This window comes from Artemia franciscana, chromosome 19, assembly GCF_032884065.1.
Source record: "Artemia franciscana chromosome 19, ASM3288406v1, whole genome shotgun sequence".
Taxonomy (NCBI): Eukaryota; Metazoa; Arthropoda; class Branchiopoda; order Anostraca; family Artemiidae; genus Artemia; species Artemia franciscana.
The window spans coordinates 34867587-34892090 of NC_088881.1; the positions used below are offsets into that span (position 1 = coordinate 34867587).

Genomic DNA, 24504 nt, shown 5'->3' on the forward strand with positions numbered 1-24504 from the left:
TTTGCCAATAAGATCACGGATTTTTTTTTCTCTCTTTTTTTTCAGAGATAATTATGTCGAACCAAGTCCCATAAGATCAGGAGATGGGTCATCTGAAAAAAAAAATTAAAATTTTAAGTTTCATTTTCAGTAACCAAACAGATTGGAGGGCAACTAGCCCCCTTCCCATATCCCTTTTTTCCCAGAGACATCCGAATGAAATTTTGAGATAACCATTTGTTACCCCTTAGGACATCTGATCAACGTTTTGAGGCACACATTTTTTACTTTCTCTGTGGCGGCTCAATTTTGCTTATTGAGGAATTTTTTTTTACGGAAAGGAAAATCTTCTACGGGGGGAGTTTCCGCTGGGGAGTGGGAACGTCTATAATCGGGTAAAACGTAGTTCGCTCTTTAGTGATGAGACTGCTATTCAGTTTTTTCGTTGATTTTTTTGTCAATAAATTTATAGTCAACTTTTTGCTAGAAGGTTATCCATTTTGAAGAACTGGTTTGAGTTGAAAAAAAAAAAAATTGATGTCAGGAATTCGATCAGAACTTTTTTGGTAGGGCTGCTATTCTGTTTTTACTATTGTTCTACGGAAATCAACCAATTATCAACTATAAGATTTTGTTGATTAAGAAATAGCTTTGGCTTTTGTTCTGTAATTGCATTTAGTTGTCTTAAGAACCATCTTAAAACAATCTGATAAAAAAAAACATCTGATAAGAGAAAAAAACACATTATAAAAATAAAGCCGAAAGATAGGGAAACCGACAAAAAGCTTCACATCCATGAATTGGGAGCTGTCAAGATAATTGTCATTTGGCGCTTTTCTAATTCAAAAACCTAGGCATAACACCCTAGGCAAACATGATTGGGGTTTAACAAGCACTTGGGGTTGTGCAGCAATTAGCTTTACACATGGAGAACATTGGATACAACAATCGGACTTATCATTTGTTTACGCATTGAATTTTCAGACAAACAAAACAGGTACACACCCTAACAGAAAGTCAAAGGAAGATTCTAGAGTTCAAGTTCTTGAAAGTCTGAAAAAAGAGCAAATTCTACGAAAAATACTGGAAACGTATTAAAAATCTGGACATTCAAGGACAGGGCCACAAAACACCAGCATACCTCACTGGGCAAGTTTTCCCCTCATAGATCTATTAACAATTTAAAGTTATTTTATTAATTTCCTATTCATAATCCTTTGGTGTTAAAGTCAAAAAATCTTTTTATTCTTATAGGTTAGCACCACTTTTGAAGATTTTGCAACAGTTGTCTGCCAAGACAAGCGGTCTGCAACACTGGATGCCGGAAACGTAAAGCTCACCTTCAATGCTCTTTTAGAAAAGGTTTGTCTCTTTCCCTTCCTTTTTCAGAAAGTACCTTATGTGTTTCTCTACCTCTTCCCTACAGGCGCCCACAGTCCATACCTTTAAATGTTGGGAGAGAGAGGCTCCCTTGGTCTCTCTTAAGACTTTTGGTTCATGCATCCTAGTCTGTTGTTTGACGTAAATTAATTTATTTTATAATTGTTTAGTACGTAAAATCATGTTTTATAATAATTAAGATTATCTGAAAAATATCTTTTTACATATTGTCTAGATACAACGCATTTAGTAGGAGAGCTATTTAAATCTACATAAATGCAGCATATGCATCTCACAAAATATAAGAAAAATAAGAAATATATTAGCAACCCTTTCACCCCACCAAACAGACGACTAATGACGGACGACTGCCTCTCCCTTTATTCTTCCTCCAAAACAGTCTCATGGAAATTCCTTTATCATCCCGTATAGCTCGTCAGATTTTGCCGTTTTAGCCAAATTACCCTCCTCTAAGTACAACCTTCCAATAAAAGTCTTATTTGCTTGGCTGATATAAAAGCATTTGCTAGTGTCGACGTTTAACATGAACATGGAGTATTTAGCCTATTTTGCCCCCCCCCCGTAGATTTAAAATTTGAAAAGATTTTCTTTATGATATTCCATGTATATGAGGGATACAGCCCCCCTCCAACTATATGAGTTAAATCAGATCTAAAATTTTCTGGGAAAGAAGGATAATTTTACTCGTGTCCAGTTTTTTTTCTCTAATACGACTTATCCTTTTCAATCATAGCTTTAGTAAGATTTACAGAAAAGAAAAACAAGGGATATGCCGCAAATAGTTCTGGAAATATTTCTTTGGTTTCGAAGGCTCCTTTTCTTCTCCGCAAATAATTACCTTATAGGTTTGAAATTGGATATTCAAAATATGTCACATGCAGTTCCCTAGGTGCTTGCACTGGCCTGAACTGACGCCTATACGTGGTGTAGTTAGCCTGTTCTAAGCCTATTCCCGAAGAAATCTATGATGAAAAAAATCAGTGATGAACGCTGTATATGTGTTCGAAATATCCAGTTAAATAATTTATATCTATTCACTGTCAATAAAAAGGTATCATCCCTATTTTGAACTGTTTTACTTTCGTGATGAAAAAAAACTGTTTTTGTCATTCACCCCACAAAAGAGGGACACAGCCTCCCAATTAACCTACCACTCTTAGTTACTGCGGATTGATTGTTTTTTTGGGGGGATAAAATAAAACGATTCTGCTGCTTTAAATTTTTTTTCCCCTGTGCCTATTTTTCTCAATCTTGATAATTTTCTTAGAAAAGAAAGGGAAGGCAATACATTAAGTTAAAGGTAAAACGTATAGGACACTGCACTCGTCGTTAAAATCCCTACCGGCGGTGCTCATCTCCGTTTCATGACCCTTTAGCCATGAAGTGCAATGGGGGCTGGGGGTCAGCCATCCTCTGCTTTCGCACATCCTTCCTGTTTATCTTCCCTAGATTTCTTCAGACCCCTATTTAGAACTGGATCGACTCTGGCTGAGCTCACAGAGTTACGCCACTGACTCCCTCTCCAAACCAAATAATCAGCTACACAAGGACTCGAACCCTCGTCCGAAAAGATAAAGGATTTCAAGACTAGTATGCCAACCATGCCAAAAAAAAAGCTAGGCGTAGTCTGTAAATAATCCCGTTTTTTTTTTTTTTTTTTTGTAATATTCCGGCTTGTTCGAAGACTCCGTTAGTCCTATACTAATGCTTAACACACCGGTTTGAAAAAAGCTATTCAAAGCGTGTCACATACAATCCATACAATCCATATATGTATGTCTTAGGACATACAGTGATAATGCAAAATATATCGTTATTGTTATGCCTAAAGGCTATATTTGACATAGTCAAAAGTATGAGACAATTTTGAAAAAGTGCATGCTAAGCATCTCTCAAGGGGAGGATCAACAGGGTAATGTAGATCAGGAGGATCAACATTGCCCTGCTCTTCCTCCTCTTGAGAAGACCTTAGCAAAGGGGTTTTGGCAATTACCTTAGGTATGTAAGAATGTCAGATATGACTTTTAGGTAACAACGATATAAGACATTTATGAGTAGACCCTGAAATTAATTAGACCAATTAGACTGGGGATATAAATTAACTAATTTGTAGTAACGAGAAAAAATTAGAGCCGAAAAATTTAGTAGAACAATAATTAGGTTTGAAACTGCTTGTTCTAAACGTGTCACATTCAGCCCTAGCACCTGACGTGTAAGATACTGGTGAATAGACAGTGAAATTTAAACGACTAATTAATTGTTTTACTCAATTGAGGGAAAACTCCATGTCATTATGTAAACTAGCCTTTGGACCTATCATGGCTGTATAAGTATATAGTAGCCATAACCTGGGTATAAGAGTATATAATGGCCGAGGCGTGGCTATATGAGCATATAATGACTATGAGGATATGTTAGCGTTAATGGCTCTTGTTGTATGAATATCTAATGACTGTGTGGATATATGAGCATATAATGGCCATATCATGGCTGTATGAGCATATAATGGCCGTATCATGATTCTATGAGCATATAATGGCCATAGCATGGTAATATGAGCCTTTAATGGCTATATGTAAACCGTATAATTGCTCTGTGGGTATATGAACATCTTACGGATATGGAGATATATAAGCATATAATAGATGTTGGGTATCACATTATGCAATATGGTTGTAAGACCAAATAATAGCTATGTGATTATACGAGCATATAATGGCCATGTAATGGCTGTACGAGTATATATTGGCTATGAGGATATGTAAGCGTATAATAGTCAGAGCGCCAGATTCTGTATCTCGCTTATTTCGATTAGTACCCATGCCGGAAGGTACAAAAATGTTAAGGGTGGATTCCATGGTAGTCGACCATGCTGAAAACGAATATCGTAGGGCGCATGTTCGCCGTTGGGGCGTTTCTGAGATATAGGCCAAAAACACCAAATTTGGCCTATAATGGGGTTCGATGATTCTAATTTTTTTTAAAGATAATATTGGTCAAATCCAGCGTACTCTTACATCAATAGAAATTTTTTTTAAAGAAATAGAATTTTTAAAAGCACTTTTGGTGTTGTAAAGTTGGCTGGAAAAATGAGTGTAATTTTTTTTTTTTTGCAGAAGTAAGAGACTTAATGAAAGTAACTTAAATAATTAAATATCACAAGAAACTAGGTGATACTGACTCCTTTAGATTTATAAGGACTGATAAAAAGGCATGTTACATCGATCAATCAGATTTAGTATTGGAACTTCCAGTTCTAGTGAAAATGCTTGTCAAATGGAACATCTGTGATTTTAAATTGATGTGTCAATATTTAATCTAATACTTGCTTTTCCTTCATGAAGCACCAAACAACCATGCAACAGTCGAAAAATCTCTGCGAACGTTCACGGCGATAAGTAAAGCTGTCGGATGTGACGATACGGTGGTCACGCAAGATCTCTTCATTTATCAGCTAGCACAGGGAATGAAAAGTAAATACCCGGATGACTTCAAAAACGCAATCCTACGGATGGGAGGCTTCCACTTCTTGCTCAACTAACTGAAGGCAGTTGGTAAGATACTGGACAGCTCCGGACTCAAAGAGATTATAGTGCAGGCAAAGCTGCTGCTACCTGGTACACGCGAAAAGGTATTTCAAGGGAAAGGCTATTACCAAGATATCATGCCTACTGCATACTGTACGAGGTCTTGCTAGCCCCCTACTGGGAGTCCTTGGAAGAGTATCCGAAGTATAAGAAGATTTATCCCGTCTGGACCAGCTGGGTAGTGCCATTGAGTTATTCAGGACTTCATTGGCAAACGGTGCTAACGCGATAATTGCACTTCAGAAGGCAAACGATACCTTAATCACTTTGGCTCCCATAATGAATGCCTTCGAAACCCTTCGAAATGCGTCACCCACGTTTGTTTTCTGGCGGTAGTTCTTGGAAATACTTGAAATAGCGATGCAATTCAATCATGCTGAACGAGACTGTGACGGGGAGTCTCATTTGAAAGCAACTGCTCGGATGTTGCCATACTTGGTGGTGGCTGACAATCCTCAGTGTACAAGATGTTTCATACACTACCTATATGACATGGGAAGTTTACCACAAACCTTTCCTGATGTGCACAGAAGGCTCATGAAAGGATACTTCGCAATGAAGAGAACGCACACCAGGTTTACTGCCACCTGTTCCGATCAGATACTGGAATGTACAGTGAACAAGGATGCAAAGACGACGGCCGGAATAATAGGAGAACAAATGGATGAGAGACAGACTGAAGCTTGGATTCTTACCTAACCGATTTCCGCTGCCATCAGCAATGGTTTCCTGCAAGTAGTCAACGTATCCACAGAGACATTGAAACATCATGAAGATAATCAGTCGACGACGACGCGATTACAACTTTCACGAGATAGAGTTCGAGACATTTTCACTACATGTGGCAATCCGTTCATCAGAGTGGACTTCGACCTAGTGAATATTGTGACGTCAGAAGTTGTGGACGATGAGAAGATTGTTTCTGATATTACTTGCGTAGCCACAAAAGGAAAAGAGGTGGTTGAGGACTGTCTGTGCAATAGGAAAGACGATGTGAAAAAGGTTGTACTCCGAACTTTCCCTTCAGAGAGAAAAACTCAGAAAGTGAATGGTGTCCCTAAAACCGATCTACTGAGCTCTGAAGTAACAGCCTTGAAGAGAATCATTACTCCTCAGTTGAGCTACGGCGAAGAAAAGGAGAAAGCCGTTGCAAAGGTCCTCACAAAAGAGATTCTTCCTTTCCCTCCATCCATTTTTGAACATCTTCCGCAACAATCAACCAAGCATTCCGCAACAAACATCCTCTGGCTGAAAAATGAGGGCGGGGAACAAAGCTGTGCTGTTGAACTGGCTAAGAAAAAAAAGGAGGACTTTCAGCCTGGCCGGCCACTTTGAAATCCAAAGAAACAGTAACAGCTACAGTATACATCATTGACCTAATGTCCAAGATAAGGTCATATCGGCCTGCCAGGTTTGAAACAGTCAAATCCTTCGCGGAAAGATTGCTTCTATCATTGCTGAATTATCTTCCAGTGGGTATTCCTGAAGTCCACATTGTCGCACATCGGTACAACGGGCTTTTTGGGAAGCTCACGGACACCGGAGAGTTGATCTCCTTGAAATCAGCATGCAGACTCCGACGAGGGAAATGGGAAAACTTCCAGATTTCCGCTCTTAGCACAATTGAAGAATAGGATGCCCTACTTGCAAGCTCAGTGTCTAAAAGCCGGCTCCTCGAAATTTTGTATGAAACCTGGGAGCAGATGAGTGATCAGCTTCCGAACGCACTCAACCTTTTTCTCTCAGGTGGGTTCAAGGAGAGATTCAAAATGTCTCTGGTCAAGCGTGGCTGCTGTCCAACTTTACCAGAACACTGTTACTACGAGGAATGCTTGTCCTCCAGCCACGAAGAGGCTGACCAACGCCTTATGACACATGCCAAGTACACTAGCCGTTACGCTTGTAAAATCGTAGCATCGTTGTGCATGCCAACGACACAGACGTGGCAGTAGCCTGTGTTCATTTTTTTTTTTAAGAGCTTCAAGCTGAAGGACTGAGCGAACTTTTCTTGAAGTTCCCGACTTACATTATCCCAGTACACGAGCCGGCGGATGGAGTCCATTTGTCCAAAGAGGAGCAGATTATGTTACCGTTCGTGCACTGTCTGCCAGGTTGTGACACCACGAACTTTTTCTTCGGCGTCGGGAAACCTTCTTTCTTAAACACCGCGGTGTCTCCAACTTTTGCCTCAAAAATAGTGTCTGTGACGGAGCAGATCAAGGATGCAGAAGGGAAGCTTTCAGTCGACGCGTTTAGACAATTTTACGACCTATCAAAATTCCTGGTGATTGTAAACAATACGGTAAACAGGCCGGATTCATTTCACTGGCCAGTGTAAGGGCTTACATTCGGTGCCAGAAACAAGATGTGAAAAGACTTCCACCTTCTGACGACACCTTCAAGCCATACATACGAATAGCCATATTCGCTACATGGATAATCTTGTCGTCAGTACAGGCTCGGTTGAGCATTTCAATCCACTTCTCCTTGGATGGAAGATGGCTGAAGGGGGAGTAGATGCGGTCGTCTCAAACTGTAAAGAAGCATCAAGCCTGGAATCTTACTGCAGATGCAAAAGTGGAAGATGCAGGAAAGACTGTAGCTGCTCAAAAATGAAAGGATGCTGCAGCTTATGCTCCTGCCGCGGAACGAGGAGGGCATGCAGGGAGTCTGACCTTGCCCCATCTGAATTCTCGGAAGAAGAAAATGAGGAATATTTGTGAAAATTTTATTTGATACCTTTTACTTTCAATTACAATAGGTCCCTAATCAGTTACTATTACCCAATTTTACGGGCATGCCGAGTAAGACAACTACAATGCGCCGACTGAATCCATCTGTGAAGCAGAATTCTTTTATGTAGTAAATAGCTCAGTCGTATTACTGGCAAATCGGGTCCCAAAAAGGTAATTAAAGACGCCTTAGTACACCAGATAACATATTCGTCCATTCTAAAAAAAACAAAAAAAAACCTATTTTTATTTTTAAGTAAAAGTTAAAAATTTTAAACAGTTAGGAAGTTTGAAGTATTCCTACCCTTTGAAGAAAAAAAAAATATTATGTCCCTTTTCACGATACGGCTAGTGATCATTTCATTGACACTACAAAAAAAATCGCACACCTTTTAAAGATAAAAATAGTTTATATGTTTTTAGCTCAAATTGTACGGAATTGAATGCACTTTATTTTCGAATATGAAAAAAAAATTTGTTACCTTAAAGAAATTTCGAGTTTTTAGCCTTTCTTTGAGATATTTGTTGAATTTTACAGCACTTATTTTGAAACTGCAGTAAATAGAGAAAAAAATAGTGTTTTTTTTTTCAATTTAAATACCATGTTCTTGTAGAACTAGATCTCTTCTTTCGATTGATATAACATTACGCCAGATTCCTCAACCCAATAAGTCGCCAAAAAATCCTGAATCGTCACACTTAGTTATAGGCTAAATTTGGCATTTTTGGCCTATATCTCAGAAAGGCCCCAACGGCGAACATGCGCCCTACGATATTCGTTTTCAGCATGGGTGGGTGCACGATACAGAATCTGGCGCTCTGACTATAATGGGTCTTAGAGTAAATGAACATCTAATAGCTATGTGGATGCATATAATAGATGTACGGGTATAAGAGCACAATATGGCACAAAATGGCTATATGGTTGTTGGACCATATAATGGATATGTGGGTATATTAGTTTATATTGGCTATTAATTGCATTGTATTTCTACAATAAGAGATTAAAAACATAAGTAATTTGGCTGTTTCGCCTTGTAGAAAATCTTGAAATTGTTTGTCGATGTATAATGTATTAATTTGTGAATAAAATTTGTCTCAGGAAACATTTTGAAGATTATCGAGGAAAAAAAAAGAATTTGGCTTGCTTAAGGTTAGAAGTTCAGGCACGAATTTAGGTTGGGGCAGGGTGAAATATCAGGACGGGCCAAATCAGAGGCAACGCTATAGCGTTGTCTATAGTAAAGGCCATACGGCTCCATTGTTTTATTATTTATTTATTTATATTTTTTCCCAGAGGCACTTCATATAGAAGGGGTCGTCGCATAAACTTTGGAAGGGGCTCATTCGATTAGAAATCAGAAGTTATAATATCCTGTTTTAAAAGTCAAAAGTGTTCGGAGGGCAACTAGCCCCCCCTTCCATGCCCTTTTTTCCCAAATGTATCCGATAAAAATTTGAGATAGCCACTTTGTTAAAAATAGTTCAAAGATCATATAACAAAAACTCCGGTGTCGACAAAACCCCCCAGGGGCAGGCGTTGTATTATTCCCTGAGGGCATAAGGTTCTTATAGAAGGGTTGCTCGTATAAGCTTCATAGAGGAATCATTTGATTGGAAATTGTAAGTTGTAGTTCACTGTTTAAGAATCAAAAGAGATTGAAGGGCAACTAGCCCCCCACCTCCATACCCTTTTTCCTCAAACCCATCTGATAGGAACTTTGAGATTATTAAATTATAACGATAGGAGCCATTTTTTTTTTTAATTAGTGCAATATCATATAACGTGAACTCCCACAACCCCCAGAGGCCCGAAGAGGGCGTTGTTAGTTATGCCCTGGAGGCATACATGGTTCTTATGGAAGGGATCCTAAAACTTCAGGGAGAGCTCATTTGATTCGAAAGTTGTAGTTCAGTTTTTGAGAGTCAAAAGATATTGCAGGGCAACTAGTGTTCCCCCCACGCCCCCTTTTCTCCAAATAAATCCGATAAAACTTTGACATAGCCATTTCGTTCAAAATAGCTCAAAGGTCAGATACAAAAACTCAGTTGTCGACACACCCCCTTGTTGTAAGTTATGCACTGGGAGCATATGTGGTTCTTATGAAAGAGATGTTCGTATAAACTTTGGAGGGGGCTCCTTGGATTGAAAATTGAAAGTTCTAGTTCACTTTTTAATAGTCAAAAGAGATCCGAGGGCAACTAGCCCCCCCCCCCACGCCTTTCCACCAAAACCCATCCAATAAAAATTTTGAGATAGCTATTTTTTAAAAATAGTTCAAAGATTACATAAGAAGAACCACCGTGTCGATACAGTCCCCCATGGCCCGAGGGCAGGCGTTCTAAGTTATGCCCTGGGGGCATATATGGTTCTTATAAAAGGGATCCTCGTATAAACTTCATAGAGGGCTCATTTGATAAAAAATTGAAAATTCTAATTCACTTTATAAGAGTCAAAATAGATCGGAGGGCAACTAGCCCCCCTCCGCTCGCACTCTTTCTCCCAAATGCATTCAATATAAATTTTGAGATATCCATTTTGTTAAAGATAGTTCAAAGGTCAAATAATGAAAACTCCAGTGTCGACACAACCCCACAGGTCCCATAGGCAGGCGTTGTAAGTTATATATGGTTCTTATGGAAAGGATGCTCGAATAAACTTCAGAGAGGGCTCATTTGATTGGAAATTGAAAGTTCTAGTTCACTGTTTAAGAGTCAAAAGAGATCCGATGGTAACTACCTTCCCCCACGCCCTTTTTTCCCCAAATCTATTTGATACAAATTTTGAGATAACTATTTTGTTAAAAATAGTTCAAAGGTCAGATAGAAAAAAAACTCCATTGTTGATCCAACACTCTAGAGCCTTGGGCATTTTAAGTTATGCCCAGGGGACATACGTGGTTCATATGAAAAGGAGGCTCGTTTAAACTTCAGAGAGAGCTCATTTGAGTGGAAATTGAAAGTTCTAGTTCACTTTTTTTAGAGTCAAAAGAGATCCGAGGGCAACTAGCCCCCCCCCAGCCCTTTTTTCCCCAAACCCATCCGATACAAATTTTGAGGTAAACATTTTTTAAAATAGTTCAAACATCAGATATCGAAAACTCCGGGGTCGACACAACCCTCCAGGGGCTGAGGGCAGATATTTTAAGTTCTGCCTCAGAGGTGTACAAGGTTTTTATGTAAGGTGTGGTCGTATAAACTTCGAAGGTGGCTCATTTGATTAGAAATTGAAAGTTCTAGTTCACTTTTTAAGAGTCAAAAGAGATCCGAGCGCAACTAGCCCTCCAGCCTAGCCGTTTTTTCCACAAATCCATCCGATACTACTTTTGATAGCCATTTTTTAAATACTTCAAACATCAAATAGCGAAAACTTCGGGATCGACACAAACCCTCAGAGCCCAGGGGCAAGTGTTTTAAGTTATGCCCCGGAGGTGTGTAAGGTTTTAATGTAAGGGGTGGTCGTATAAACTTCGAAGGTGGCTCATTTGATCGGAAATTGAAACTTCTAGTTATCTTTTTATGAGTCAAAAGTTAACAGAGGGCATCTGCACCTCCCCCCTCCTGACACAAATACAGACTTTTCCCCAAATGCGTCAAATGAAAATTTTGATACAGCCAGTTTGTTTGAAATAGTCCAACGATAAGATAACAAAAACTTCACTGTCAACATACCTCCCCCCCAGAGCCAGGGAAGGGTTGTAACTGATGTCGCGGGGACACATAAGGTTTTTATGAAAGAGATGGTCGTGTAAACTTGGAGAGGACTCAAATGATTAGAAACTGAAAGTTCTAATTCACCTTTTAAGAGTAAAAGTGATCTCATAGCGACTAGCCCTCCTCCCTCTCAACCTTATTTTCCCTAAATTTGTCCGATCGAATTTTTCATATTGCCATTTTGTTCAAAATAGACCAACGATAAAATTACAAAAGCTCCAGGGATAAAAGAGCCTCCCCAAGTGTTGTAAAATGTGCCCTGGGTGCATATAGGTTTTTATGGAAGGGATAGTCGTATAAACTTCGGAGGGGGCTTATTCGATTGTAAATCAGAATTTCTAGTGCCCTTCTCAAGAATCAAATGTTCGGAGGGCTACTAGCCCCCCCCCCCCGGCCCTTTTCCCTAAATGCATTCAATAAAGATTTTTAGATAGTTATTTTGTTCAGGATAGTTGAAAGATCAAATAACAAAAACTCCTGGGTCAACACATCCCCCCAAAGACCGGGGTTAAGTGTTGGAAGCTATGCCCCGAGGGCATATAAGGTTATATGTAAGGGGTGGTCCTATAAACTTTAGAGATGGCTCGTTTGACTGGAAATTGAAAGTTCTTGTTACCTTTTTAATAGTCATCAAAAGTGATCGGAGGGTTCTACGCTCCCCCACGCCTTTTTCCCCAAATACATTCGGTAAGAATTTTGAGATAGCCATTTTACTCAAAATGGTCCAAAATCCAAATTACTATAAATTAGGAATTGAGAAATCCTTTATAGCACCCAGGACAAGAATTGTAATTTATGTAACTTGTAAGCTCTTAAGAACAGAAAGTGATTAAAAAGTAAAAGCCCCCCCCCCCCCCCCCTCTTGTGCCTTTTTTCTCCAAATGCATATCGTCAAAATTTTGAAATAGCCATTTTGTTAAAAATAGTACAAAATTTGGATTGCGATAGCTTAGGGGTTGAGAAATCTTCCCTGGCCCTTTTGTGCAAGGATTGTAACTTATGCAAGTTGCCCATTAATAGAATATAAGGTTCTGAGGAAGGGGGGGTCGTATTAACTTTGGATGGGGCTCATTTGATCGAAAATTGAAACTTCTAGCCCTTTCTTAAGAATCAAAAGTGATCAATGGCCAACTAACTCATGCCTCACTTTCCCAAAGGGCATCCGGTCTAAATTTGGAGTCATTTTGTTCAAAATAGTTTAAAGGCCAAATAACTATGTCGTCAGGGTTGACCCCGCCCCCAGCCCCGGGGAAATGGCTCTAAGTTACGGTACTTAATTATTAATACTGTGATACTTAGTTTACTTTGATACTTGGATTTTTTTTGATACTTTGGATTCAGTAATTAACGTGGACGTGGTAACTTCAATTTACGGTACAAGGGCTGTAAGTTACAAGGGGCTGTAAGAGGTACAGCCCCTTGTACCTTTACGGTACAAGGGCTGTAAGTACGGTACAAGGGCTGTGCAAGTTTTTTATTGTAACTTTGATCCTTTCTTTACTTTGATATTGTTACTTTGAAACTAGTTATGATACTTTGATGAAAGTTTGATGTTGAAAAAAAATATATAAAAAAAAATCTTAGTTTGAACCAAGGAGTTTTTCGAAAACTTGAAACTTTTTGCAATCAAAAAACGAACAAAAATCAATTTAAAAAACTTTACGAAAATCTTTCCCATAATTCTTTCCGAAAGAATTGGGGTTATGTACTTCTAATGAATGTGGTCTTCACTATAAACAAGAGTATGGCTACTGCCCGTTTCCCTAACGAATTAAACGAATTATATTACAGTATTTTCTTTTGTAATTATTACAACATTGAAAACAAACATAGAAATTACAGAAAAATAAAATTTTGAACTGATGAGCTTTCAGCAATTAATTTCATTGTATATCAAATATTTAGTTTAATTTTATTTGTTCTTTCCAAGACTGTTCAAGACAAATATAGCTTCACTACAAATAAGAGTTTGCAACTGCCCCCTTCCCTAACAGTAAAAGTCCAAAGCCTACTACGTCATTGGTGCTTCACTGAAAACGAATTATATTGAAAATGTTTTCTTTTTCATTATTGCAGCATTGAAAGTGAAAATAAAATTACAGTGAAATAAAATCTTGAACTGATGATCTTTCAAGAATTAATAGCATTATATGTCAAATATTCAGTTGGATTTTATTGGTACTTTTCAAGACTATTCAAGACATATAATAGTTTTCAATAAAGCGCCAATGACGCAGTAGGTTTTAGACTTTAACAGCGAAAGAAGGAGGTAAAACCCAAACTCTTCTTTGTAGAGATTTTTGTTCGTTTTAAGCTGGATTTGCGCATTCAATTTAAGTTTCACTAGTTTTAAGATTTATTCACTCATTTATTTTACTAACTATTGTTTGTTTTTTCGGTATGATTGTTTTTTTTAATTTCTGTTCGTTTTGGGTTTCATTTATGCCTCAATAGCAAAATCTTATTGTTCGTTTTAAGCTTGATTTGTTTATTCAACTTAAGCTTTCCTCGTTTTGAGATTTATTTATTCATTTATATTAGTACCTGTTGTATGTTGTTTTTCTATAATTGTTTTTTTAATTTCTGTTCGTTTTGGATTTTATTTATTCTTAAATCGTAATTTCTGGTTGTTTTGAGTTTGAGTTATTGTAGGTTTCTATTTCTTCTGATCTTAAATTTCATATGGTCTTTTCTTTAGAAAGCTTCTTTTTTGGAAAGTTTTTTCTTTAAATTAGTTTAAAAAAGGGGAATTAAAGTAGTAACACAAATGAAAAAGTATTTGAATTTCTTTGATTAGGCGTGGACTAAAAGCCCTCCCCCCTCCTACGGGCCTACGGGCCTGCATATCGCTGAGAAGTCTGTAAAATATAGAAAACAAACATAATGATAAATATTTTAGTAAAATGAACAGTTGAAACAATAATAAGTAGTATACAGACAAAAGAGAACTTCAAATAAAGGGAAAACAGTACAATCCAAAATACTAATTTGATATTAATTCGACTATAATGGTCTATGATTTTCATTAAAAAGGACCTTAGTAAAGAAGGGAAAGTCCCCGTTCTAACCTCAGAGCAATAATTACCGTAGCGTTGAATCAAAAAATAAAATAGAAAAGGATCTGTATTTGTTGTGAGTGAAAATGAAATAAACGAATGAAATTGAAGGGGTCTCTATTTGTTGTGAGTGAGAATGAAATAGACTGAAGTGAGAATGAAATAAAAGACTGAAATAGAAAGGAATCCTTATTTGTTATGAGCGAGAATGAAATAGAATGAAATAAGGATGAAATTGAAAGGAATTGTTATTTTTTTCTGAGTAGCTCTGTTTGTATTGATTTGCAAGACAATTTATTGTCTTGCAGTAGACTCTTTTCTTTATTATTCTCAAAATTCTCGTTGGTGTTTTGCCCTTCCACTGCCTTAATTAGTATAATTTTTGACTTTCTGGGACTGGGGAAGCGTATGACCCTAAAACAATCCCTAGAGCTGCCCCTGGGAAACAAATCTAGCTGGCCACGCATCCCCAGAAGATGTGATTGATTTATTACCGCTGCTTATAATTCCTCGCAGAAGTAAGCCTTCTGAGGCCAACATAGCTATACACGGTTTTCATCCATCCCTGATATTCAGAATATCTCGTTTCTCCCTTCAATGAAGTCCCTATTTCCTTAAAATCCATTCCTTTTACCTTTTATCACTATTCTAGGGCGTCCTGCTTTTGTCTGACCCAAGGGCATACACAGGAACTTTTTATTATGGGGTCCAATGAGGAAAAACAATTTTATTATAAATTGTTCATTTGAAAATATTGATAATTTAGCTGGTTGAATTTTTTTTTGATAGTTTGAATAGTAACAATAATCAGAAATTCGAAAAAAATAGCGTTTTGGGGGAGGTAGCCCAAGCCCCCCTCCCCCTCGTGCACGTCCCTGGTCTAATCCCAGTTGAGTTGAAAGTGTTCTTGTTATTGTTTTATTTAATATTATAGTAGAAACGTCACTTTGATAAGAATAAAGTTCTTAGTCAAACAGTTCGTGGTAACGAACTGTAGTAAGGAGCGACCCGGCTCAATAGTAACCAAAACTCTAAAAAATGGAATTTTGATACCAATACCTACATCAAAAGAATTACATTTTAATGCTGATTTTAAATATATAAGTTTCATCAAGTTTAGTCTTACCCATCAAAAGTTACGAGCCTGAGAAAATTTGCGTTATTTTAGGAAATAGGGGGAAACGCCCCCTAGAAGTCATAGAATCTTAACGAAAATCACACTATCAGATTCAGCGTATCAGAGAATCCTACTGTAGAAGTTTCAAGCTCCTATCGACAAAAATGTGGAATTTTGTATTTTTTGCCAGAAGGCAGATCACGGATGCGTGTTTATTTGTTTTTTTGTTGTTTTTTTTTCCCCAGGGATGATCGTATCGACCCAGTTGTCCTAGAATGTTGCAAGAGGGCTCATTCTAACGGAAATGAAAAGTTCTAGTGCCCTTTTTAAGTGACCAAAAAAATTGGAGGGCACCTAGGCCCCCTCCCACGCTAATTATTTTACCAAAATCAACGGATCAAAATTCTGAGATAGCCATTTTATTCAGCGTAGTCGAAAAACCTTATAACTATGTCTTTGGGGACGACTTACTCCCCCACAGTCCCCATGGGAGGGGCAACAAGTTACAAACTTTGACCAATGCTTACATATAGTAATGGTTATTGGGAAGTGTACAGGCGTTTTCAGGAGGATTTTTTTGGTTGGGGGAGGGGTTGAGAAGAGGGGGATATGCTGGGGGAACTTTCCATCGATAATTTGTCATGGGGGAAGAAAATCTCCATGAAGGGAGCGCAGGATTTACTAGCATTATTTAAAAACACAATGAAAAAATAAATGTGAAAAAGTTCTTTCAGCTGGAAGTAAGGAACAGCATTAAAACTTAAAACAAACAGAAATTATTACCCATTTGAGGGGCTCACCTCCTCCTAATAGCTCGCTCTTTACGTTAAAGTATTTTTAGTAATTTCAACTATTTATTCTACGGCTTTTGTGATTCTGGGGTCATTCTTAATGAATTGGGAAAAAATTTAAGCTTTAGTGTAAAGAGCGAGGATCTGACAAGGGGGCGAACCCCCTCATATATGTAATAAAAATCTGAGAATACAAAAGTTCTTTACGTAAGCTAATTTATAAGTTACGTAAATCTTTTACTAATAAAAATATTCGTAAAAAATTAAAAGTTCTAGTTGCCTTTTTAATTAACCAAAAAATCGGAGGGCAACTAGGCTTCCTCCCCCGCTCTTTTTTTCTCAAAATCATTCGAACAAAATTATGAGAAAGCCATTTAGCCAAAAAAAAAAAAAAAAAAAAAAAAAAATGCAAATTTCGTTTTAATTATTCCTCTGCGGAGAGCCAAAATCAAAACATGCATTGATTCAAAAACGTTCAGAAATTAAATAAAAAAAAAACAAGTTTTTTTAACTGAAAGTAAGGAGCGACATTAAAACTTAAAACGAACAGAAATTACTTCGTATATGAAAGAGGCTGCTTCCTCATCAACGCCCCGCTCTTTACGCTAAAGTTTTTGACTGTTTTAAAAAGAAGAATTGAGAGAAAGAGTCAAACTTTAGCGTAAAGAGCGGGGCGTTGATGAGGAAGCAGCCTCTTTCATATACGAAGTAATTTCTGTTCGTTTTAAGTTTTAATGTCGCTCCTTACTTTCAGTTAAAAAAACTTGTTTTTTTTTATTTAATTTACCTAGTAGGGACATACTATAATAAGAAGACTTAATATTCACGTCCAGCAGAAAATGGGTGTTAAAGGAGGGGAAGAAAACGGACTTAAAACCTATTCAAGAATTCTGTATCCTCGTCTATTCCTCCCGTTCTAAAAATGAGAAAAATAATTATTCTCCGATTTTTTCAAAAAACTCGAAAAATGCTGGTACGACGTTTCACTGGACTGCCAAATTATTAACCAACAATGTTTGCTAATATTTTTCTGTTAGCTTGCGGAAACTGATGTTTCCTAAAAAGAATATTTTTCGCTACAAAAAAAAAGAAAAACAAGACAAATGTTTACTGATAGATGTTTGTTAACATAATTTGTTTGCTAGCAAGTCTCAGTTATAAATTAATTTGCCGGGAGATTGAAAAGATAGTACGAGCTGAAAAAAAAATAAATCGAGTATAGCCTAATAGGCTTGCCCACCTCTGCAGGGTTCCATTTCAACTGAATCACCATGTAACTGCACCCCATTTAACTGAGCCCTCGTTCAATTCAACCTCCGTGCGACTCAACCCCGTTTAACTAAACCCCGTGTAACTGAACTTCCTTGCAACTGAACCACCTTGCAATTGGGCCACCGTGCAATTGCCTACCATGCAACTGAACCACCATGCAACTCTAGCACCGTGCAACTGAACTCTCGCGTAGCTGAACCCTCGTAACTCCACCCCATTTAACTGAGCCCTCGTTCAATTCAACCTCCCGTGCAACTGAACCACCGTGCAACTGAACCACCATGCAACTCTAGCACCGTGCAACTGAACTCTCGCTTAGCTGAACCCTCGTAACTCCACTCCATTTAACTGAGCCCTCGTTCAATTCAACCTCCCGTGCAACTGAACCACCGTGCAACTGAACTACCATGCAACTCTGCCACCGTGCAACTGAACTCTCGCTTAGCTGAACCCTCGTCACACTGAACCCCATTTAACTAAGCCCTCGCGCAACCCCCGTACAACTCAACCCCATTAAACTAAACTCCCGTGTAACCGAACCCCTGTGCAACTGATCCACTCTGCAACTTGACCACTGTGCAACTAGATCACCATAGGAAAATAAAATTACTTTCATGAAATTTCAATTTTAGATGTCTGTACATTGTTCGGTAGTTAGCCAGCCGACAACGCTGTGAACTATCTATAATTGGAAATTTGAAATCCCTTTCTTCGATTACACAATTGTGCTTATATTTCCCTGGGCCCATTTAAGGTCTAATCACACCTGAAAGCCACTATATTTCAAGATATTTCTTCTGGTTGTTTCAACATTCTGAAGCTTTTAGGGCAGTACAACATTTTTGCCAGTGTTGCCACATTGGATTATGAAAATAAATAAATAAAATTAATTAGTCAACTTGTGGCAGCACTTTTGTCCGTAAAAATTGACACATTAACTAATACGTTGAATCTCAGAGACAATTACATTGTCCATGGACAGGTGTAACTATTTAAGCTGTTTGGTCCCCTATATTTTTAGTCTTGCTTTTGTTTCCCATGTTTCTTCTTTTTTGTATTTTGTGTCCGCCATTACCAAAAACTACATAGCTGCTCATGGAAATAGTTTTCTACAAAAGCTTAGTTTTTGATTTTACCCATTTTATAAAATATACATGGTGTCTTTTTCGGTCATTCAAACCATCAGATTTCGTTTTCCTTGGTACTTCAAGGATTGTGTACATAGGATGGGGTCAGCCAATAAGACTGTTATTGAACTTTGTACTGATACTAGTATGCGTGCCTTTTTCGATTTGGGATGCAGTTAATAGCGTGGAGGGTTACTATTCTACACGTGCTGATGTTGGCACATGTAATATCCTCGTCAAATATGTATCAGATGATAGGATATTTCTGTGACTAATTTGTTTGCTTTGTACTCTATATTAGTTACAGAATATTTACTTTTGTTGGGATGCAAGGAAGGGCTAATAACATTAAAAATCCCTGTTTCCAGCTTGACTCTAAAATCGCTGATATGGGACTATTAAGATTATTAACATGTCTAATTATACAACTTCCTTTTTTCTTTCCCCCTTCTTTTTCAATTTTGATTTTAATAATATAAAGGAGAAATGATCAAAAATGGGTCAAAAAAATGATCAAATACAAAGCGAATATTTCGACAGGAAAACCGCCTCTCTTCTTCAGTGCGAAAAAAAAAAATAATTAAGAATATGCCAAAAAAGGCAAAGAAAAAAAAGCTTAGTCAATAAGGAAAAACTAATGAAAAACCAAAATTAAAAATGAATAAAATCAATAAAAGCCAAAATTGGAAGAATTAAAACCAAATACCTAGCCATTAAAAAAGCGAGGGATTCGCCAATATTGAACCTATTGAAATTGTGACAAAACAACATTTTACCTTAATTTTCAGTTACTAGTTGCTCTCTCTCTGCCTTTAGTTCTGAAAATGCAATTCATGTTATTTGAGTAGAGTTTTCAGCCATATCAATGTTTTTTTTTTAATTTAGGAAATGTATTTGCATGTCTTTAAAACCTTATAAAATGGAATTTAAGCTGAAAACAATTTTGTGCACTTCAATTAAGCAGAAGATCTATTTTGCAAGGTTTCACTTTTATAACACACATATTTTTAAAGGTCATCAAAGGTCAGGGCCCTCTAGAGGGAGAAGGAGTGGAGATAGTTGCTTCAAAATACCTTCCCGGGACATACTTTAGTCTGTAGATTCATCCCTAACCTATCATTTTCCTAACATAAACCCTTTCTGAGATAGCAAGAAGTTAATTAACTAGAATTTTACCAAAAAAAATAATAAACAAACAACTATCTAAATAACTCAATGGCATGTATGTCACTAAATGTTTATTTTATTATTATTATTTTATTTTTTGTTCTTGTGGTTTAAGCAGGAGCCAATTTGGTATACTAAAAATAATTATAAAAAATAACTAAAACACGGAGAGTCAAAAGTCCAGAAGTTTTGCTTGCATATTGGAAAGCAAACCTACACTGGAGGCTGTTGAGACGAAGAGAGAGTGATTGCAGAGAAGGCGGGAGAGAGGGAGAAAGGCAAATGGGGAGGAGCGGAATTGAAAAGAAGTAGAAAGAGGAGAAAACTAAAATACAAGAAGTAAAAGAGACAGGACTGAGACAGAAGAGAAACTATAAAATAACTTGCCACCGATTAGCCCCTTTTCACACAGATTTAGAGCTTGGGACCTATTGCTGAATTCAAAATGTCGCGATTCCTAGAAAGCTATGTTCAAAGGTATTTAAAGTGACTACAATATTTTTTAAATATTGGATATACTATTCTACCATACATAAAACTACACAGTAAAAGAAAGGAGGGGGTGGTGACTTCTCGCCACCCGGTGTACATCTCGCAACGTTACATGTGCCGCATAGTTCTGCCATGCTTGGCAGAGAATCAAGACGCTTGGAATATTTTTCAAAAGCTTGGCACAGTTTCGCAATGGTTGGCACATGCAACCTGGTGTACGTAATTTCTGACAGAGCGACCTTTTGTATTTTCTAACCAGAAACCTCACGCAAGCGGCTGGATTTTCTTTGCTGGTTAAAAGTTAAAGAAAACCTTTACTCTTAAAAAAGGGAATTGAAATCTAATTATTTTTACCTTCAAGTATCGTCATGGAGACACCTATTATTGACAGTTGAATGGAAAATGAATACTCTTGTTCTTTTATGCTTAAATTAGTAATTTCTTTCAAAACTCTCCATTAAGAATATTTTTCGCATGTTGAAACCTGAAAAATAAATTACTTAAAACCTTATACATGATAAAAATGAAGGGAAATCTATCATAATTATATTTGAAACAAACCAGGAAAAGTATAGCCAATTATAAGAAAATGTAACTTATGTTTGTTCTTCAGTACAAACAAAAGCTTTTGCCAAACCATTGTAAGATTAAAAGAACTATAAATTTAGTAAATAAGCAAAAATTATGTAGAGCGCTTTATGAAAATATTTTTTAAATGTTTCTGACACTAATTAAGCCTCAAGTGAAGAAATTGAGTCAAGCGAGAAATAATGAATAGCACAACCTTGGTAAAATCCTAACATCATAATAAAATAAACGAGACAACATATATATATATATATATATATATATATATATATATATATATCTTCTTTATAAAATAAAAAAAAACTAATTTTTTTAGCTGAAAGTAAGGAGCGACATTAAAACTTAAAACGAACAAAAATTAATCCGTATATGATATGAGTTGTCCCCTCCGCAATCCCTCGATCTTTACGCTAAAGCTTTTAATTGTTTTAAAAAGTAAATTGTGGCAAAGACTCAAACTTTAGCGTAAAGAGCGAGGGATTGCGGAGGGGACAACTCATTTTATACACGGATTAATTTTTGTTCGTTTTAAGTTTTAATGTCGCTCCTTACTTTCAGCTAAAAAAATTAGTTTTTTTTTATTTAATTTCTGAACGTTTTTGAATTAATGCATGTTTGGTTTTGGCTCTCCGCTCATAAATTATTAAAATGAAATTTGTATATTAATTCTTTTTTGGCTAAATGGCTTTCTCTTAGTTTTGATCAGACGATATTGAGAAATAAGGGGTGGAGAAGGAGGCCTAGTTGCCCTCCAATTTTTCGGTTACTTAAAAAGGCAACTAGAACTTTTAGTTTTTAGCGAACGTTTTTATTAGTAAAAAATATACGTAACTTAAGAATTAACTTACGTAACAAACTTTCATAACCTTATATTTTTATTATGTATACGAGGGGGTTTGTACTCTCGTTAATACCTCGCTCTTTACACTAAATCCTAAGTTTTGTCCCAATTCTTGAAGAATGACCCCTTAATCAGAAATGCCGTAGAATAAATAGTTGAAATTACTAAAAATACTTTAGCATAAAGAGCAAGGTATTTATATCCTCCTAAATACCTCGCTCTTTATGCTAAAGTATTTTTAGAGCCCCTCATATGCGCAATAATCTCTGTTCATTTTAAGTTTCAATGCTACTTCTTCCTTTCATTTGAAGAAACGTTTCATGTTTATTTTTCATTGTTTTCTTATAGTAATGCTAGAGAATCCTGCGCCCTTGTCATTAAATTTTTCTTTCCCCATGACAGATTCCTCCAAGGAAAGATCCTCTAACATAGCCTCCTCTCCTCAGCCCCACCCCCAAACAAAATAAAATCCACCTGAAAACGTCTGTACACTTCCCAATAACCATTACTATATGTAGACACTGGTCAAAGTTTGTAACTTGCAGCCCCTCCCCCAGGAATTGTGGGGGAGTAAGTCATCCCCAAAGACATAGTTATTATGGTTTTTGACTATGCTGAACAAAATGGCTATCTCAAAATTTTGATCCGTTGACTTTTGGAAAAAAATGAGCGTGGGAGGGGGCCTAGATGGCCTCCAATTTTTTTGGTTACTTAAAAAGGGCACTAGAACTTTTCATTTCCGTTAGAATGAGTCCTCTTGCGACATTCTAGGACCACTTGGTCGATACGATGACCCCTGGGGAAAAGAAAAAAAACACAAACAAACAAACAAATAAACACGCACCCGTGATTTGTCTTCTGGCAAAAAATACAAAATTCCACATTTTTGTAGATAGGAGCTTGAAACTTCTACAGTAAGGTTCTCTGATAGGCTGAATCTGATGGTGTCATTTTCGTTAAGATCCTACGACTTTTAGGGGGTGTTTCCCCCTATTTTCCTAAATAAGGCAAATTTTCTCAGGCTCGTAACTTTTGATGGGTAACACTAAACTTGATGAAACTTATGTATTTAAAATCAGCATTAAAATACGATTCTTTTGACGTAGCTATTGATATCAAAATTCAATTTTTTGGAGTTTTGGTTACTGTTGAGCCGGGTCGCTCCTTACTACAGTTCGTTACCACGAACTGTTTGATTATCTTCTTTATATACTTAAATTCAACCTTCTCGTGTTTATGTAGTTGAAGCGCTAGTCTTTGACCGAGTTGCCGCCCCTGAAAAAGAATTGACTAGGGAGTAAAATGCTTGGACTTCCGCTAGGCTTTAATGTTAGCCCATATGAAGATGTTTGTGTGACAAGGTGGAATTAATTTAGGGCTGCCGAAGCAAAATTCTACGTTTTTCAGAACTTTACTTAGGTGTGAAAACAGCTGCTCAAAGTATACTAGTTTTTAGAAAAAAAATTCCAGTTTGTTTGATCCAAAAGGTCAAAAGCTCTGACTAGTGTACGGTAATACTGAATGGGTTTTGTTGATTTAGGTCTTCTAAACTTTGGGGTTATCAGCCCTCATTAAAGCCTTGGCATGTACCGTCCCAATAGTTTTTAAAATGTTCTCTTTGTTGTTGATTAACCAAAAGACGGATTATAATGAAGTTCCTTGTTTAACTTTGAGATATCTAAAACTGGAGTCCATGCTTCACTCCCAGCTCGTTCCCAAGGGGGAAATCCAGAAAAGTTCATTAATTAATCACTGTCTCGTATTCTCTCAGGTTACTCGCCCATTTGATGTGTAATTTTAAAGCTTTTTTTTCAATTTTCTCTAGCTCCATTAGCCGCCTGACATTTTGCTATCTGATATTTTCAGGGAAATTTAATTCCCTTTGATATTCTAAACCAGGGGTAGGTTAATTACGTTTTCCCCTTCGATTTTCTCGGGTTTGTTTCCGTTCCATTTCCCAACCTTAAACTTAAACTATGTGATTTACTAGTTTTTTCCTCAGTAAATTGCAGTCATTAAAGACTCTTTTTTAAGAAATAGAAAGAAATTTCCTTGGCTTTTGATTTTTCTTTGCTCGCTGTTTGGCTAATTACAAGGTATTTTCGTAGAAAGGACTATCGAATGTACCTTTTCATCGCGTTTTTTTTTTTTTTTTTTTTTTTTTTTTTTTTTTTTTTTTTTTTTTTTTTTTTTTTTTTTTTTTTTTTTTTTTTTACAAATACCAGGGGACAGAGCTTCGCTCAAGGAAGCCAATTTTAAACATAAAAACGGTGTCTGGCGTATCCCTCCGCTAAAAATCGCTACTTTTTTTGCGGAAATACGTACCACATACCCTGATTTACAGAAGAGAAACCTTTTTGGGTATTCTCTTCGAGATTTAGTTGTTTTTTGATGTTTTTTTTTTTAAACAGAGATACAGAGCGGTAGGTATTTTCGTTAATAATCGCCTACTCTCTTCTTTGCCTTGGTTTTTGAATAAAAAAAAGAAGACTGGTGTGTTGATCATTAATCAGGCACTATTGTAAATTTGAATTCAATAAAAAAAACTAGTTTTTTTCAACTGAAAGTAAGGAGCAATATTAAAACTCAAAACAACCAGAAACGATTCCATATATGAAGGATTTGTCCCCCTCCTCGATA

The 24504-nt window shown here is 36.9% G+C and overlaps 1 protein-coding gene across 4 annotated transcripts in view; it reads left to right on the forward strand.

The window, feature by feature from the left end:
* The window catches only part of LOC136039601 (pre-mRNA-processing factor 40 homolog A-like), a 122108-nt gene that overhangs the window by 59098 nt on the left and 38506 nt on the right, over positions 1-24504 (forward strand). For all 4 annotated transcript variants that reach the window (XM_065723471.1, XM_065723470.1, XM_065723472.1 and 1 more), the window contains exon 11: positions 1234-1341. In XM_065723471.1, the coding sequence (XP_065579543.1) occupies positions 1234-1341 (108 nt within the window). The remainder of the gene's footprint in view (positions 1-1233; positions 1342-24504) is intronic.